At 37.6% G+C, this 16,029-nt stretch overlaps 1 protein-coding gene across 1 annotated transcript in view; it reads left to right on the top strand.

Annotated features, from left to right (window-relative positions):
* The window catches only part of LOC107568945 (TANK-binding kinase 1-binding protein 1-like), a gene marked incomplete at its 3' end in the record, with an annotated part of 33,725 nt that overhangs the window by 14,088 nt on the left and 3,608 nt on the right, over window positions 1–16,029 (top strand). The window contains exons 3-6 of the mRNA XM_016254945.1: window positions 216–359; window positions 1,947–2,040; window positions 7,394–7,593; window positions 12,165–12,226. Of these exons, the coding sequence (XP_016110431.1) occupies window positions 216–359; window positions 1,947–2,040; window positions 7,394–7,593; window positions 12,165–12,226 (500 nt within the window). The remainder of the gene's footprint in view (window positions 1–215; window positions 360–1,946; window positions 2,041–7,393; window positions 7,594–12,164; window positions 12,227–16,029) is intronic.

The following is a 16,029-nucleotide window of genomic DNA, read 5'->3' as shown; positions in this document are numbered from 1 at the left end:
CAGCTCATACCAAATGTTACAACATCTTGTCATTATACAGCCCAAGAACATCCCAAATGTCCTTGTAATTCAAGTTCTTATACACAGTAATATAAAATGTAAAAATACAAAAAATGTCTGTGAGAATTAAAGATTTTAAATATCATTAGGTGTGTATAAAAGCAGTTAAGCCAAAGGAAAGTATTTGCATTGATGGGAGTGTTTGTGTTCTCCAGCTTCAGACAAGCAAAGAGCGAGAGGAGCAGCTTGAAGATGTCATTCAGGCCTATGAGAAAATCCACATGGAGAAGTCCAGCCTTCAGCGAGACCTAGACAAGATGGTGAGAACTCTCATAAAACATTCATTCCATGACATCCATGCTAAGTTTGGCTGCTGAGCGGATGGGCATTTGCGATAATTAGCCTCTCCATGTGCTTCAGGCTTTAATCCAACCAGGTGTCCACTTGATTAATCTTGTACTCTCATACATCCGAACGGGGCTATGTGAATCTAATTGGGCTCTTATATTACCCAGACAAGCCCTCATATAAGTGGATGATGCTGGATATCTGTAATCATATATGCACATTTGCAGCCTCAGTTTTAAAGTCTCAAATGGCTTTGAATGGATTTGAGTTCTTGAAAAATGCATGATGCAGGCGTTTGTATGAAGGGCCATACAAGCCATAATTCATTCTGGCACTCTCACACACTTATATTCTCTTTTCACATACATATATTTCTACTCTCACACGCTTACATTCTCCTTTCACATACATACATTTTTGCTCTCATAGTCACATATTTTAATGAACAGATGATACATTTTTGTTCTCATGGTCATATATTTTAACAAACATTCATACATTTTCCTCTTATATTCATATGTGCTTATGCACACATTTATACATTTTGCTCTTATGCAAATGTATTCAAATGATACATTTAATATTATAAATAATAAAGGTATATAAGAAGAAAATGCATGTTTGTGTGTATGTAAGAGAAGAATGTATGTATGTGTGAGAGAGTATAATGAAAACGGAAGGTGAATGATGGAAAAGGAAGGCAGGTTAGGCGCGATCAGTGTTACGTTCAGGACAGGTCCTTATCAGCATGGCTGAGGTAGATGAGGCGGCCGCAGAAGTATTTCAGCAAGCTATTTGGGTTTTAAAAAACTATTATAATCTTGAAAATTTACATATTTGACCTCGTCCCTTGAGCAAGTTGTAATTGAAGGCACGGGCGCAGCCTCCGCCGTGTTGCCAGATACACTTATTATAAGCATCTATGGATTTTTTTTTTCAACTTGTGACAATTTCAAGTAGATATAACTGCAGACCAGAGATCTCCAAAATGGGGCGTGAACTCCAAAAGTGGGCAGAACCTCCAAAATGGGGCGGGGTCTCTTCATGCAAAGAATTTCACCATTGGCTCTGGCTCCAGCCAATTGTTATTGACTTACATTTCAAAATAAAACTTAATTAAACATTGTTTCTAGTTAATCTAAAATAAAATATGCTATATAAGTAAATATTCTCTGTGAGAGCAGAGCCCAAAGCTCGTGGCCAGTGGTGTTCGGACTGGAGATTGAACCTCTGCTTAATGATATAAAAGAGAATCACTCACGAGCTCTCTAGCGAGCCGTCCCAGCGCAGGGGAAAGATTTTACACTATTACTTTGTTCTAAGCAACGGGAGGCCTTGAAATTCGCAGGGTAGGAGGGGGTAGTGACGCTGGGTGTAAATAAAAGGGTGCCATTGTCCGGTGAGGTCCAGTTGGGGAGTTACGAAGCGATCAGGTTGAGGTCAGCGATATCTTTATATTATTTCCAAAGCTCGAGATTTGGACTTATTTCGGTTCATTCATTTTTAGATTGTTTTGTTTGTTTTTGGTAGCAATATTGGTCAACACTTGACTGACAGTAAACCGTCCATAAACAGCGCGGGCAGGTTATTCATGACAGGGTACCACATTTGGTCACACAAGTAGTGATCATCATGATAAGCTGCACAACAAAGACATGCAGTACCTGCAACTACACAGCCCTGACTCACATAGTAAGTCTTGTTTTGTCTGTATGCATGCAGGTGTTAATTTACAAATCACTCAGTGGTCTAGGACATGCAGATATTTACCTAAAACCGCTACCACTGACTCATTCACTGCTCAGTAATTGTCACATAGTCAAAATCAAAATTAGAGAACAATCTATAAATACTTGATTTTATTTCAGAATGGTTGTTAATCTTCATTGCTCAAAATTTGAAGGAATATTAGCTGTAGGTATACCACTCTCATACATGTTTGTAACTATATAACTAAACAAAAATTTTGGAGGATTACAAGCTGTGCTAAATTAATTGAGTGTTTTCAGCATCAAGGAACTGATTTACCCGTTTTGCACTGTGACGGAAACATTGTCTTGCATGAAAATTGCTGGTTGATTGAGACATGCTTGCAGGGAAGGTACCACATGTTGCTGAAGGAGATCCTTACCCTGTTCATAGCTGAACTGGCGAGCAATTCCAGCTGCAGTGTTGAACCGATTCCCCGTTGAGTGTCTCCGCATTTACCCGTCTTCTCATGCATTTGTCTTACGTGGATGACCAGCCTTTTGGGGGACTTGAATGAATTAGTGTCATTGTAATGCTGTAATAATCGAGAAATCACATATTTGGAATGACCAGCTTTTCTTGCAATGGCTGAAAGGGTCATCCCTTTAGACTTCATCTGGACAACTTCCTGTCGCAAGGTTTCATTTATCTTAGAGCAGCCCACCATCTTGCAATTTCAGTGAAAATTAAAGGAATGCTACCAGTTAAATAGGGTTTGTCATATAATTAAGGAAATTAGCACCAGGTGCCAGATTAACACCAATAATTTGGAGGTATATGAAAGTGTTCTCTAATTTTTATCAGAGTTTTGATCAGAGTACAAGGACAGAGTGAACAAAAGTGAGTGCATTCGGACAGTATTGCACTTAGTATGATCTTACAGTTGTTTCACATCCTGAATGACAAGAAAACTATTTGAAATCTGTTCAGACTGAGATGAAAAAAATCACATATTAGATATGGATATGATTTGGATTACGTTTATAAACAATTTTAAACAGTCTTATAAACAGTTTTTTTTCTGTTCAGACTAATTAAAACACTAAATAGTTACAACAATACGACAACCTATTTAAAAACTTAAAAATAAAATGTATCCTTTAATTAAATACCAACTCTCGCTGTACAAGTAAATTGCATGTAATCTAATTGACAAGCTGCAACTTGACTGTTCACACACACACAAAATCAAAATTAGAGAACAATCTATAAATACTTGATTTTATTTCAGAATGGTTGTTAATCTTCATTGCTCAAAATTTGAAGGAATATTAGCTGTAGGTATACCACTCTCATACATGTTTGTAACTATATAACTAAACAAAAATTTTGGAGGATTACAAGCTGTGCTAAATTAATTGAGTGTTTTCAGCATCAAGGAACTGATTTACCCGTTTTGCACTGTGACGGAAACATTGTCTTGCATGAAAATTGCTGGTTGATTGAGACATGCTTGCAGGGAAGGTACCACATGTTGCTGAAGGAGATCCTTACCCTGTTCATAGCTGAACTGGCGAGCAATTCCAGCTGCAGTGTTGAACCGATTCCCCGTTGAGTGTCTCCGCATTTACCCGTCTTCTCATGCATTTGTCTTACGTGGATGACCAGCCTTTTGGGGGACTTGAATGAATTAGTGTCATTGTAATGCTGTAATAATCGAGAAATCACATATTTGGAATGACCAGCTTTTCTTGCAATGGCTGAAAGGGTCATCCCTTTAGACTTCATCTGGACAACTTCCTGTCGCAAGGTTTCATTTATCTTAGAGCAGCCCACCATCTTGCAATTTCAGTGAAAATTAAAGGAATGCTACCAGTTAAATAGGGTTTGTCATATAATTAAGGAAATTAGCACCAGGTGCCAGATTAACACCAATAATTTGGAGGTATATGAAAGTGTTCTTATCAGAGTATCAGAGTTTTGATCAGAGTACAAGGACAGAGTGAACAAAAGTGAGTGCATTCGGACAGTATTGCACTTATTACAGTTGTACAGTTGTTTCACATCCTGAATGACAAGAAAACTATTTGAAATCTGTTCAGACTGAGATGAAAAAAATCACATATTAGATATGGATATGATTTGGATTACGTTTATAAACAATTTTAAACAGTCTTATAAACAGTTTTTTTTCTGTTCAGACTAATTAAAACACTAAATAGTTACAACAATACGACAACCTATTTAAAAACTTAAAAATAAAATGTATCCTTTAATTAAATACCAACTCTCGCTGTACAAGTAAATTGCATGCAATCTAATTGACAAGCTGCAACTTGACTGTTCACACACACACACACACACACACTGTAAGTGTGAAATAAACACGTGGGACCCCCCAAATCCGGAACTGTGTAGTCTTCATCGCTTCCGTCCGTATTAGAGCTCTGCACGGGCCTCAAATATAGGCCCTAGCCCGGCCCTGGCCCGAGACGCTCAGGCCCTAGCCCGGCCCGCATCCGACAGCTCATCAGAATTCTTGACCCGAGTCTGACCAGAGCCCGTCTTGTTTTCCCCCCTTCTCCCAAAACAGCTTATAGCTATACTACTGTTTCAGCTATTAAAATAGTTTTGTAGCTATGTAATGTCAAAGTGATTATATTTTGTTTAGTTTTTTTTTTGTTAATTTAGAAAAAATCTTTCTAAATTTTTTTGTTCGTTAAATGTAAGTTTTTGTTTTTTAACGACCAAGTGGCCAGCGGCACACAGTCATAGCCTATGTTTGATCAATTTAGTCTTCTCAAATCATCACGACTTGCCTAAAATAAAATCTATAGATATAAAACAGTTCAAGCATATCACAATGCTAGTTTAAATGTTTAACCTATATAAATGTGCGCTATTAGATGCATATCTAATTGTTTGTGCGGAGAGCTAAAGCGCGCTTTACAGGACATGGAGGCGTTGGCGCGATCACTTGCATTGGAAACAACTTAAAATATGCCGTAATTATTGCTCATAAAAGGTAAGAGTAATACATCACTCAGAACTGTAAAGGGTCTACTTTTATTTGTGTGCACTCACAATATCAACAAAACGGTGTGCTTTTATAAAATAAAGTATACTCATTGGACGCGCTTTTAGAGATAAATGCATCTTTATGGATTTTATAACGAAAGAGTTTTTGTTTTCGATTTGAATTATTTAATTTTAAAGTAGTAATTTAAAGCTTTCTATAGATACACTTAGCAAGTCTGTGAGGCAGGTATTCGCTGAGTTTCGGTTCATCATTGTGAAGCGCTCCTGGCCAAAATTGCAGAAAGTGCATCCTGTATGTAGATGGCGAGTCAGGATCATCATCTTCATCTTGGCGATAAGGACTCAGAAAACATTAATTTATTAATAAATAATTCAAATATCTCCTTACTATTTCCCCGACACATTCATGGTAATTACTTTTGCTGGGGCTTTAACCATAAAAAAAAATGGCCCAAGCCCGGCCAGAATGGACTCAGCGTGTCGGGCCCCGTCGGGCTTGCAGACCTCTATATCTCACGTCATATTGCCATGGTTTAATTTGCTTTCGTGTAGTGAGGGAAAAAAACACTTTTCAGGCAATTGGTTCTTAGCTCTGCTGTTTGATACCCTCACGTGGGGCAATGAAAATTTCTGAAATGTCAGAAATGTATCTGACCATCAGATTGCCAGTCGGGAGAGGTTAATCGTCTCTCGTTACCCCCATATGCTGTACAACAAACGGCGCACAGCAAAGCTTAAAGGGGACATAACACACAGTTTCACCCAATCTCATGTTGAGTACCTATAGAGTAGTATTGCATCCTTCATATCTCCAAAAAGTATTTAGTTTTATCATATTTATAAAAGAAAGATACTGCTTTACGATTCTCTCCAGAAAAAGCAGAGCTCCTGGAGGCGCTGTGGGCAGAGCTAAAGATTGACGAGCACTTGAGCTCCGACTGCCAAAAAACACAGACATTTGACGCAGTTTCACTTACCGTCTGCAGTTCTGAATCATGACCAGGATCTTTTACAACTGGGACCGCTCCATCTTTCAGTATCAAACGATGTGCAAATCCAGCGTCGAACTGGGCTAAACTTTCGTCAACAAACACGCTTGTGAAATTGCATTGCTGCCCCGGAAAAACAAACTGTATCCACTGTTTACATAACGCTGGGTTCTTTAGGAAGCTGAACAAAGTTATCTTTCCCTTACAACCAAAAGCACACTTCTTTAGAGACATTCTTCCCGAGTGAGTCCCGTGCAGCGCTGCTGAATGAAACGCGTTGATGGGCGCACTCTTGCTCTTGCTCTCGCTCTGGTCGATGCGTGCGCGGGCGCGCTCTTCCGGGAGAAATGCCCATATAAGAAACTCTGTTGCTGCCCCCAGAAAAACAAACTGTATCCACTGATCTCATAACGCTGGGTTCTTTGGGAAGCTGAACAAAGTTATCTTTCCCTTACAACCAAAAACACGCTTCTTTGGATTGGAGACATTCTTCCCTAGCAAGTCCCATGCAGCGCTGCCGCCGGATGAAACGCGTTGATGGGCGCGATCTCGCTCTGGTTGATGCGTGCTCGGGCGCGTTCTTCTGGGAGAAATGCCCATATAAGGAGTTCCACCCTCGTCTACGTCATGAAGAGCCACGATCGGAAAAAACTCTCCAAAACTTGTACAAACCCGGAAGTAAGAGTGATCAGAGAGATCTGTTGCTTCAAAGACATGCTATCGGACAATTTGTCTGCAGCCTCATATGACAGAGAACATTCTGAGTATGTTTAAGGAACACCAGAAATGTATTGATGTTCCTCTAACATTATACTCCATATTTTTCTATGATTTATTCAACTGTAAACGAGTGCAAACTCCACTTAAACTTTGAGAAGATTGCTAATTAATTTAAACCATTGATTAGCAGTGTATTTTTAACTTCAAATTTGAAAATCGCCTTTTGTTCAAATTAATATTGATAATAATGTCACTATAATATCTGCACACTGTACTGCAATTGGTTTTGTTTTTTTGCATTAATTTGCATACTGAATTGAGACTGCTCTGTCATGTACATTGTGGCCCTATATAAACAAATAAACAAATAAATAACTAGTATATATATATTACAAATACAATACAAATTTTGTATTGCTTTGGCTGTGTTTACTTTATCAAAATATGAAATATTTTTGAGACGATTTTTCTGATGATTTTTCTGATTATTTTATTAAAGGCTACGTGTTCTGCTATCCTAGCAATAAAAGGCACATTATGGATGTTGATTTTTATTTATTGACACAGTGTGTTTGCCTTATCTAATCACAATAACTGTCCATCTCTAGTGCTAGACTGCCCCATGACCCTACAGAGCTCCCGAAGTCTGGACACCCTCTCTGACCTCAAACTGCAGCGTCTGGAGGCGGAGCTAGAGGGGGCACGGCACGAGGCTCAGGGGGCATGTCAGAGGGAGGAGGAGCTAAAAGCTGAATGTGAGAGGTTAAGGGAAGAGCTGAGAGAACTGCAAAGCAACCAGAGGCAGAGGGTCAGTAACACAAACACACACATGCTTAAAGACTGAAATAGGAACTACACTGTCAAAATTGATTTTTGTCAGGTCTCTTAGACTTTGATTCTCAGAGACTTCTATTCTCAGACTTAGAAAAAACAGAGTGTGGTAAGTAATAAACCAATCAAAAATATTCCCACTTTGATGGCATATAACTGAATTGTGCCTTTGTATCCTTTGACGTGACCTTTCATGCTTTTTCAGGCTTCAGATTTAAGATTAAGGCATATACAATTTAAAAGTCAGGCATATACAATTTAAAAAGTGGTCAGTAAAAGTAAGTAAGTAAGTAAACAGAGATTACTTACGAAGTACAAAAACTTGTATCAGTATAGTTTACTTTACTATTTATTTTTCAAACAACTTTTTACTTTCACTCCTTACATTTTCTACACTAAAATCTGTACTTTCTACTTACATTTTCAAACCAGGCTGGTTATTTTTGTGGCATGATCAAAAATATTTCTCATCATTGCGTGCCTTTTTCAATCTAATGTAAAACAGAAAACACGACCCCATTGGTCTATTATTTCGTGGTTATCACACGCCACAGACATAGGCTAGTCTATGAAGCTACCAGAGAGCAAGAAGAATGGCTAACATTACAGATGAGACAGGGATTTAGCATTGTCGACATGACTGAGAAATTAGAGACATTCCCAAGGCTAATACATTTACCACAGTAGCATGCATGCGGTACAGTTTTGTGATGTATGGGAGCCTGTTTACAAACCTGTTGTCAAACAAAGAGAATATTTAATGACATGTTTTAGTCTAAATTCACTTAACATCAGTGGAGTGTTTGAAATAACTTGTAATCTGACATGGTTTCATCAGTGGTGTATAAAGTACCTGAACGCCATACTCAAGTAAAAGTACAGATATCTTACCAGAAAATGACTTTGGTAGAAGTTGAAGTCACCGTTTAGAATATTACTTGAGTAAAATTGTTAAACTATGTGATATTTATTGTACTTAAGTACGAAAAGTATTTTTTAAATCTTAAACGTACTTAAGTATTGAAAGTAAAAGTACAAGTAAATGCAAAATTGAAAAGAAGCAAATAAATATATATATAAAAAAAATGTTCATACACAGCTTGAGTAGCAAGATTGTGTTTAGTTTTAACTCTTTCTTCCATTTTATATTTTTGGGTAAGAATAAGAAGCACTTCATCCGGTACTTAGTGTCTTTCATTCCAACATAAGAAAGCATTTCTGGAATCTGCATCTGAAATAGCATTTAGATGTATTTACACAGTTTATGTATCTCAGAGGGGACATGGATGCATTTAAACTGCAGTTACAGATGCATAAATAGGCCTAATGTTTTGTTTTGAACATAAAACGTTGAATACTGAAATATAAATAATTTAAAACATGAAAAAAATAATCGAAATGTGAAACGTACTCTTTGTGTGATATAGATTAAGTTAACTATATTAAATTATATAAATATAAACAGCATACAGAAGCATTTTTGCCATCTACAATTTAGAATGCTGGGAATTTTGAGTTTTATAGACTAATAAATCTACACTAATAAAGTGTGATTTAGTGATATAGCCTACTTGATAATGTCAGATCGCACATCATTACAACAACACTTACCATATTGTCGCAGAAGATACTGTATAGCCTATCGCACACCCCAGACTCGACTTGAGTGGAAAATGAATCATCCGCGGTTGTGCGCGCACTTGTTTGCACGTGAGCAAAGGTGTTTTTAGGAGTCTAACTTGCAAACGCCAGACCACTGATTCGTCAAACCTGCTTTCCTGCAGTCCGTGTTCTTCTGACTTCTGACTATTTTGTAGTAAGTAATGAATATTTATTTCGGGGAAATGTATCGGAGTAAAAGTATACATTTTAATTAGGAAATGTAGTGAAGTACACGTTGGCTGAAATATAAAAGCTCAAGTAAAGTACAGATACTCCCAAAAAATACTTAAGTACTGTAACAGAGTATTATTACTTCGTTACATTACACCACTGGGTTTCATATCAGATAATGAGGCAGAAACCATACTATTATAGTATCTATACAGTGATAGAAGGCTACTGCATTATAAATATACTTTATTCTTATAAAAATACACAAGATGCCTTGAACACATACTGAAACCATATATTGTCACAATTGTATGTCTATAGAGCGTTTACACCTACGTCACGGTTTGGTCAGTTACCCGGCTGCACGACATATTGGAGATACTTGAATGTAAACAACAGCATGGATTGCATGGTTAATGTACTACTGAAGACGTTGTTCTAATAATTTATGAGGTCTAAACCATGGAAAAAAACATAAGCTGCCAAATCATATAGAGAAGGTCTTAGTAAGCAGAAAACTATGCGATATTTTGACAAACTAAAGTTAATAGGTGGTAAAGATCCGTACGAGCTGGCTCCTTTGTTGTGGACTGATGACCAGACAATTCTTCCTTCTATTTCTTATTCCGACATAGTGAATTACTTTGTTTTTTCACAAAGCCCACACAAGAGTTCCATTCGGTTCAGTGGCATTGTTTACGTTCAGTGCCGCCAATATGGCCAGCTTCCGGATTGATGACGTGTCATGAAAACAGACATTATGTGAAGTCCCTTCATTTACATTATGTGAAGTCCCTTCCAGCTTCAAACGCTCCTCATCCCCATACCAAAGAAACCCAAAATCACAGGAATAAATGACTACAGACCTGTTGCTTTAACGTCTGTGGTCATGAAGTCATTTGAAAAACTGGTTATGGGCCACCTGAAGGACATCACTGGACTCTTGCTGTACCCCCTGCAGTTTGCTTACCGAGCAAACAGGTCTGTGGATGAAGCAGTCAACATGGGACTGCATTATATCCTACAATATCTGGACAAACCAGGGACTTATGTGAGGGTCCTGTTTGTGGACTTCAGCTCGCCCTTCATCCAGCACCCGCACCATTTGCACTGGCACCCCCCAGGGATGTGTTCTCTCCCCACTGCCCTTCTCCCTCTACACCAACGACTGCATTGCAAAGGATCCCGCTGTCAAGCTCCTAAAGTTTGCAGACGACACCACACTCATCCAGGACAGTGACGAGTCTGCTTAAAGAAAGGAGGTTAAAGAGCTGGCTGTCTGGTGCAGTCTTAACAACCTGGACCTGAACACGCTCAAAACATTGGAGATGATTGTGGACTTCAGGAGAAACCTCCCTGCACTCCCCCCACTCACCATCATGAACAGCACTGTAGCAACAGTGGAGTCATTCAGATTCCTGGGCACCACCATTTCTCAGTACCTGAAGTGGGAGTTCCACATAGATTCCATTGTTTAAAAGGCCCAGCAGAGACTGTACTTCCTTCGACAGCTGAGGAAGTTCAACCTGCCACAGGAGCTGCTGATGCAGTTTTACTCTGCAGTCCCTGAATCCGTCCTCTGCACATCTATAACTGTCGGGTTCAGCTCAGCTACCAAAACTGACCTCAGAAGACTACAGTGGATAGTCTGTACTGCTGAGCGAATCATTGGTACAACCCTCCCCACCCTCCAAGAACTGTACTCATCCAGAGTGAGTAAAAGAGCTGGAAAAATAATTCTGGACCCCTCACACCCAGCCCACTTCCACTCTGAACTGTTGCCGTCTGGTCACACTACAGGGCAGAGTGGAGTATATTGCTATTTTTTGTTACTTATTCTATTTTTATTACCTGTGTCTTATCACTGTCATTCTGTTTGTGCTGTGGAAGCTTCTGTCACCATAACAAATTTCTTGTATAAGTAAACATACCTGGCTATAAAGCTCTTTCTGATACTGATTCTGATGTGAACAGGGCTAAACAAGTGTAAATAATGCTTGGACTCAATAAAACTTCTATAAAATTTACGGTATAACACCTCAATTTTACAATATTTTAAATTATTATAATAATTTTGAGTTGTTTCCAAGAACAAGAGGCAGATTTTTTTCCCCCTCAGCTTTGTCTTTTTCTCTCCTTGTGTTCTACATGGTGGTTGTTTATCCTGGATACATTCATTAGCTAACAAAATTTGAAATGTAAGTTCTTTTAAATTAATGTATTAATATGACGTGAGGTCTATTAACAGAGTGACACTACAACAGGTAGTAGTAATAGCAACTTTTTACTTAATTACATGTCAGAGCCCATACTTCTTTACTTTAACTTGAATAAAAAATTTTAGTCAGTACTTCAACTTTTATCAGAGTCTTTTTAAACATGAGTATCTGTACTTCTACTTGAGTGAAGGACGTGTGTACGTTTGCCATCTCTGGATGGATTGATTGGGGAAGAAATTACCATTTTATTTAGCAAGGATGTGTTAAGTTGCACAAACATATAAAAAATGACTTGTTTGTTTTCAATATTTATAATAAGAATGTTTCTTGAGCATGAAATCAGCATTTAAGAATGACTTCTGAAAGACACTGAAGACTGAGATATTGACTGCTGAAAATTCAACTTTGCCATCCCAGCAATAAATAAAATATATTAAAATAGCATATAAGTAATAAAGAGGTTGTATGAAGCCTGACATATTGCTTTTTTGCGCAGGAGGTGAGTTCCACATGTGGACAGTGTGATGTGGAGTGGATAAAGAAAGTTGGAGATGAACAGTAAGTGTCTGTTTTATTGATTTAAAACCTACAGCCGTGCAGAAGCAGTTAAGTTACTGCTTTTGTAAATCCATTTCATAAAATTTTGCTGCTATATTTAATACAAATGCATGGCTAGTTTCCTTTGGACATGTGGGCCATGGAAATTTGCCAGTAGAGGGCAATATAGCTATTGGCAACCCTCCAGATCACAGTCTCACAGAAGTGGTCCAAAGTGTTCTCTTAAACTGAGGCTAAAGAGAATGTTTAAGTGAAATGGGGATTCTTGGAAAGGTCGCAAGTAATGCCTACGTCTCTTTTTTGCACCTCACAGTTTCACACTTTACTCCCCCTCTCAGTTTGAACTGCTGGTTCTTGTAAAAGTCGTGATTTAACAGAAAACGGCCCAAACCTTACTTGCAGTTACTCAGACATTCTTATGCTGGTAGTTTTTGATGTCTTGTTTGTCTTGTTTCCTGATGGAGCAGTTTATTGGGGAAAAAAAATCATTTTCATTTTCATAGCCACTGATTCTAAAAGAAAGACAAAAGACAATCTGTGGTTTGGATATTTTCCACAGTGTTCAGATTTATCATGATTGACATTGGCATCCCTATATATATATATATATATATAGGGTATACATATACATACATACACATATATATACACACACACACACACACATACATGGATGTTATATTCTTTTTCTTAACAAGCAATGCACAAATTATATCTATTTTAATGGCAACCCTTTGGTATTAAACAGGTTAAATTATTAAACAAGTATGTTGACCTATTCAGCATCGATGTGTGAAGTCATGATTTTAAATCATTGCTGATGCATTGACACTTGAGAAATTGTATTGATAAATGGCATTTCCATCAGCTATGTCGGTAAACATTTTGATGCGTTGAGTCTTTATATGCAGAAAAATCCTTGGACGGAAACCTGGCTAGTGATGCATTGGCAGTTAAACTGACTTAGCTGTCTTTGTGTGTTAAAAGGCGTTGTCCCAACATAAACACAACCATAAACCCGAGAGTGTCACCTCACTGTAAATATAGCAATTCTCATTTAAACATTTTAAGTGTGTATGTGTGTTTATACATACATACACACACACACACACACACACACACACACACACACACATAAATATATATATTTCAAAGGTGTATCCAATGTGTGTGTATGTAAGTATATGTGTGGGTATTTTATTAGAAATACACACACACATGCTGTATATAGACGCTTGAGTATGCGTGCAAGAAGGGCCTTGAAATATTAAAAATAGCTATCATTCAGCATGTATTTGAGTTGTTTGGTTCAGACAACAAACCTTTAAGTGCATTATTTACCCAAAAATACTGATTTGAAGGGTTAAGAAGTTTTGCAATTATTTGAATAATAATGCTTTCTGGGAAAAGGTACTTATTTGTTTCTGATTAGTATTTATCGTCTACAGTGTGGGCTGTGCTGATTAAGTTATTTGGCTGCTTTAGATTGATGTTTTGCTAAAAAAAAATAGAAGGTAAATTCATATAGCCGACATTTGTTTGCATAAAGACGACGAATATTATAGATACTAGTTTCAGAGTAAAGGTCAGACATCACTCAAGCAGCCCACATACCCATGCCTCCCACACTAGATCATCATCAATATTCAGATAAAAAGCACACAAACACACACACACACACACATCCTCCCGCACATTTTTTTTCACATTTTCTTATTTTTGTACTTAATAGTTCTGCAACTGCTCAAAAAACATTTTTCATACAGCTGTGATTTATACTTCAATGTACACACACACACAGATATGTAACGTGTGTGTATACAGTATGTCTATACACACATAAATGACAGACAGACAGACAGACACACACACACACACACACACACACACACACACATAAATATATATATTTCAAAGGTGTATCCAATGTGTGTGTATGTAAGTATATGTGTGGGTATTTTATTAGAAATACACACACACACACATGCTGTATATACATGCTTGAGTATGCGTGCAAGAAGGGCCTTGAAATATTAAAAATAGCTATCATTCAGCATGTATTTGAGTTGTTTGGTTCAGACAACAAACCTTTAAGTGCATTATTTACCCAAAAATACTGATTTGAAGGGTTAAGAAGTTTTGCAATTATTTGAATAATAATGCTTTCTGGGAAAAGGTACTTATTTGTTTCTGATTAGTATTTATCGTCTACAGTGTGGGCTGTGCTGATTAAGTTATTTGGCTGCTTTAGATTGATGTTTTGCTAAAAAAAAATAGAAGGTAAATTCATATAGCCGACATTTGTTTGCATAAAGACGACGAATATTATAGATACTAGTTTCAGAGTAAAGGTCAGACATCACTCAAGCAGCCCACATACCCATGCCTCCCACACTAGATCATCATCAATATTCAGATAAAAAGCACACAAACACACACACACACACACATCCTCCCGCACATTTTTTTTCACATTTTCTTATTTTTGTACTTAATAGTTCTGCAACTGCTCAAAAAACATTTTTCATACAGCTGTGATTTATACTTCAATGTACACACACACACAGATATGTAACGTGTGTGTATACAGTATGTCTATACACACATAAATGACAGACAGACAGACAGACAGAAACAGGACATGCAGGTGACACTACTCTTGTTTCATTTCATGTATGTTAATAGGGACGTTTCAGTGAACAGTCCAAAAGGTGATGCATTCATAGTCCGTTTCATAAGATTCATACTGTAGATTGTGCATGCAAGTGTGTGTGTGTGTGTGTGTGTGTGTGTAAGCTTGTGTGGAGGTGAGAAAAAAAGTGTCACACATCTAAATCTGCTGTAAATACCTCTTTGATAGATAGTGTCTATCAAATGAGGATGACACTTGGACAGCTGAGTTGTTGCTCAAGCATCGATAATGAAGGAGAAGAAAAACAACTCATAACTACTGAGTACCATTGCTGCTTGAGCCTGACTGTGGATGCTCAGGAGCCCAGAGGGCCAAATGAAGGACACAATGAGCACAACGGTAAGAATATACAATGCTATGGCTCATTGGCCAGCAACAGAAGACAACTTAGCAGATCGCTGGTGGTGTGAGCTGGTTAACAACTATTGGCCTGCGGTTTCTTTTGACATGTGTTCTATGAATACAAATTAAGGCTGAACACCCAGTACTTTGTCTATATTGAGGTTGGTTTGTTCTTTGGTATTAAGTATTGGTGTTAAGATACAAGGCAAGATTATGCAACTGTGCTGCTGGTTCTCTCATATTCGGCTAACGCAGATTTCTTTGGGCCGTATGGCAATTTGTGTGTGTGTGGGACTGAGAAAGAGGCAGAGAGCTAAGTTCTCCACTAACTGAGAGAGAAAATTGATGAGATGTGACCTTGCACCAAACCGCTTTGGTGGCGGATGATTCATTTAACTCATCTTATTTAAAAGGCAGTGAACTTCTTGTATATATATATATATATATATATATAGTCCTTATTGCCATTTGCAATTAATCAATGTGCAGTATACATATTACTGACAATACATAGTCAAAATGGTAGTTGACCTTAAAAGCTTTTAATTTGAATTTTTTTTTTGCAGTGAGCTGTTTTACATTTATTTAAAAAGCATTACAAAAACAAAAAAAAAGCACCAAGAATTGTTGTTGTTTACACAACTTATACTATATATAATTATCTGTGGTTGTCAAATTCATGCGAACATATGCATGTTAAAAAAGTAATTGGTCACACGTGCCCACTGAAGTGTAAAACTGAAATGTCTCTCCTGATATATCTAACACC

This window comes from Sinocyclocheilus grahami, unplaced genomic scaffold (genome assembly GCF_001515645.1).
Source record: "Sinocyclocheilus grahami isolate Dianchi unplaced genomic scaffold, SAMN03320097.WGS_v1.1 scaffold1295.1, whole genome shotgun sequence".
NCBI lineage: Eukaryota > Metazoa > Chordata > Actinopteri > Cypriniformes > Cyprinidae > Sinocyclocheilus > Sinocyclocheilus grahami.
This window is presented reverse-complemented; position numbering and strand designations above follow the sequence as displayed.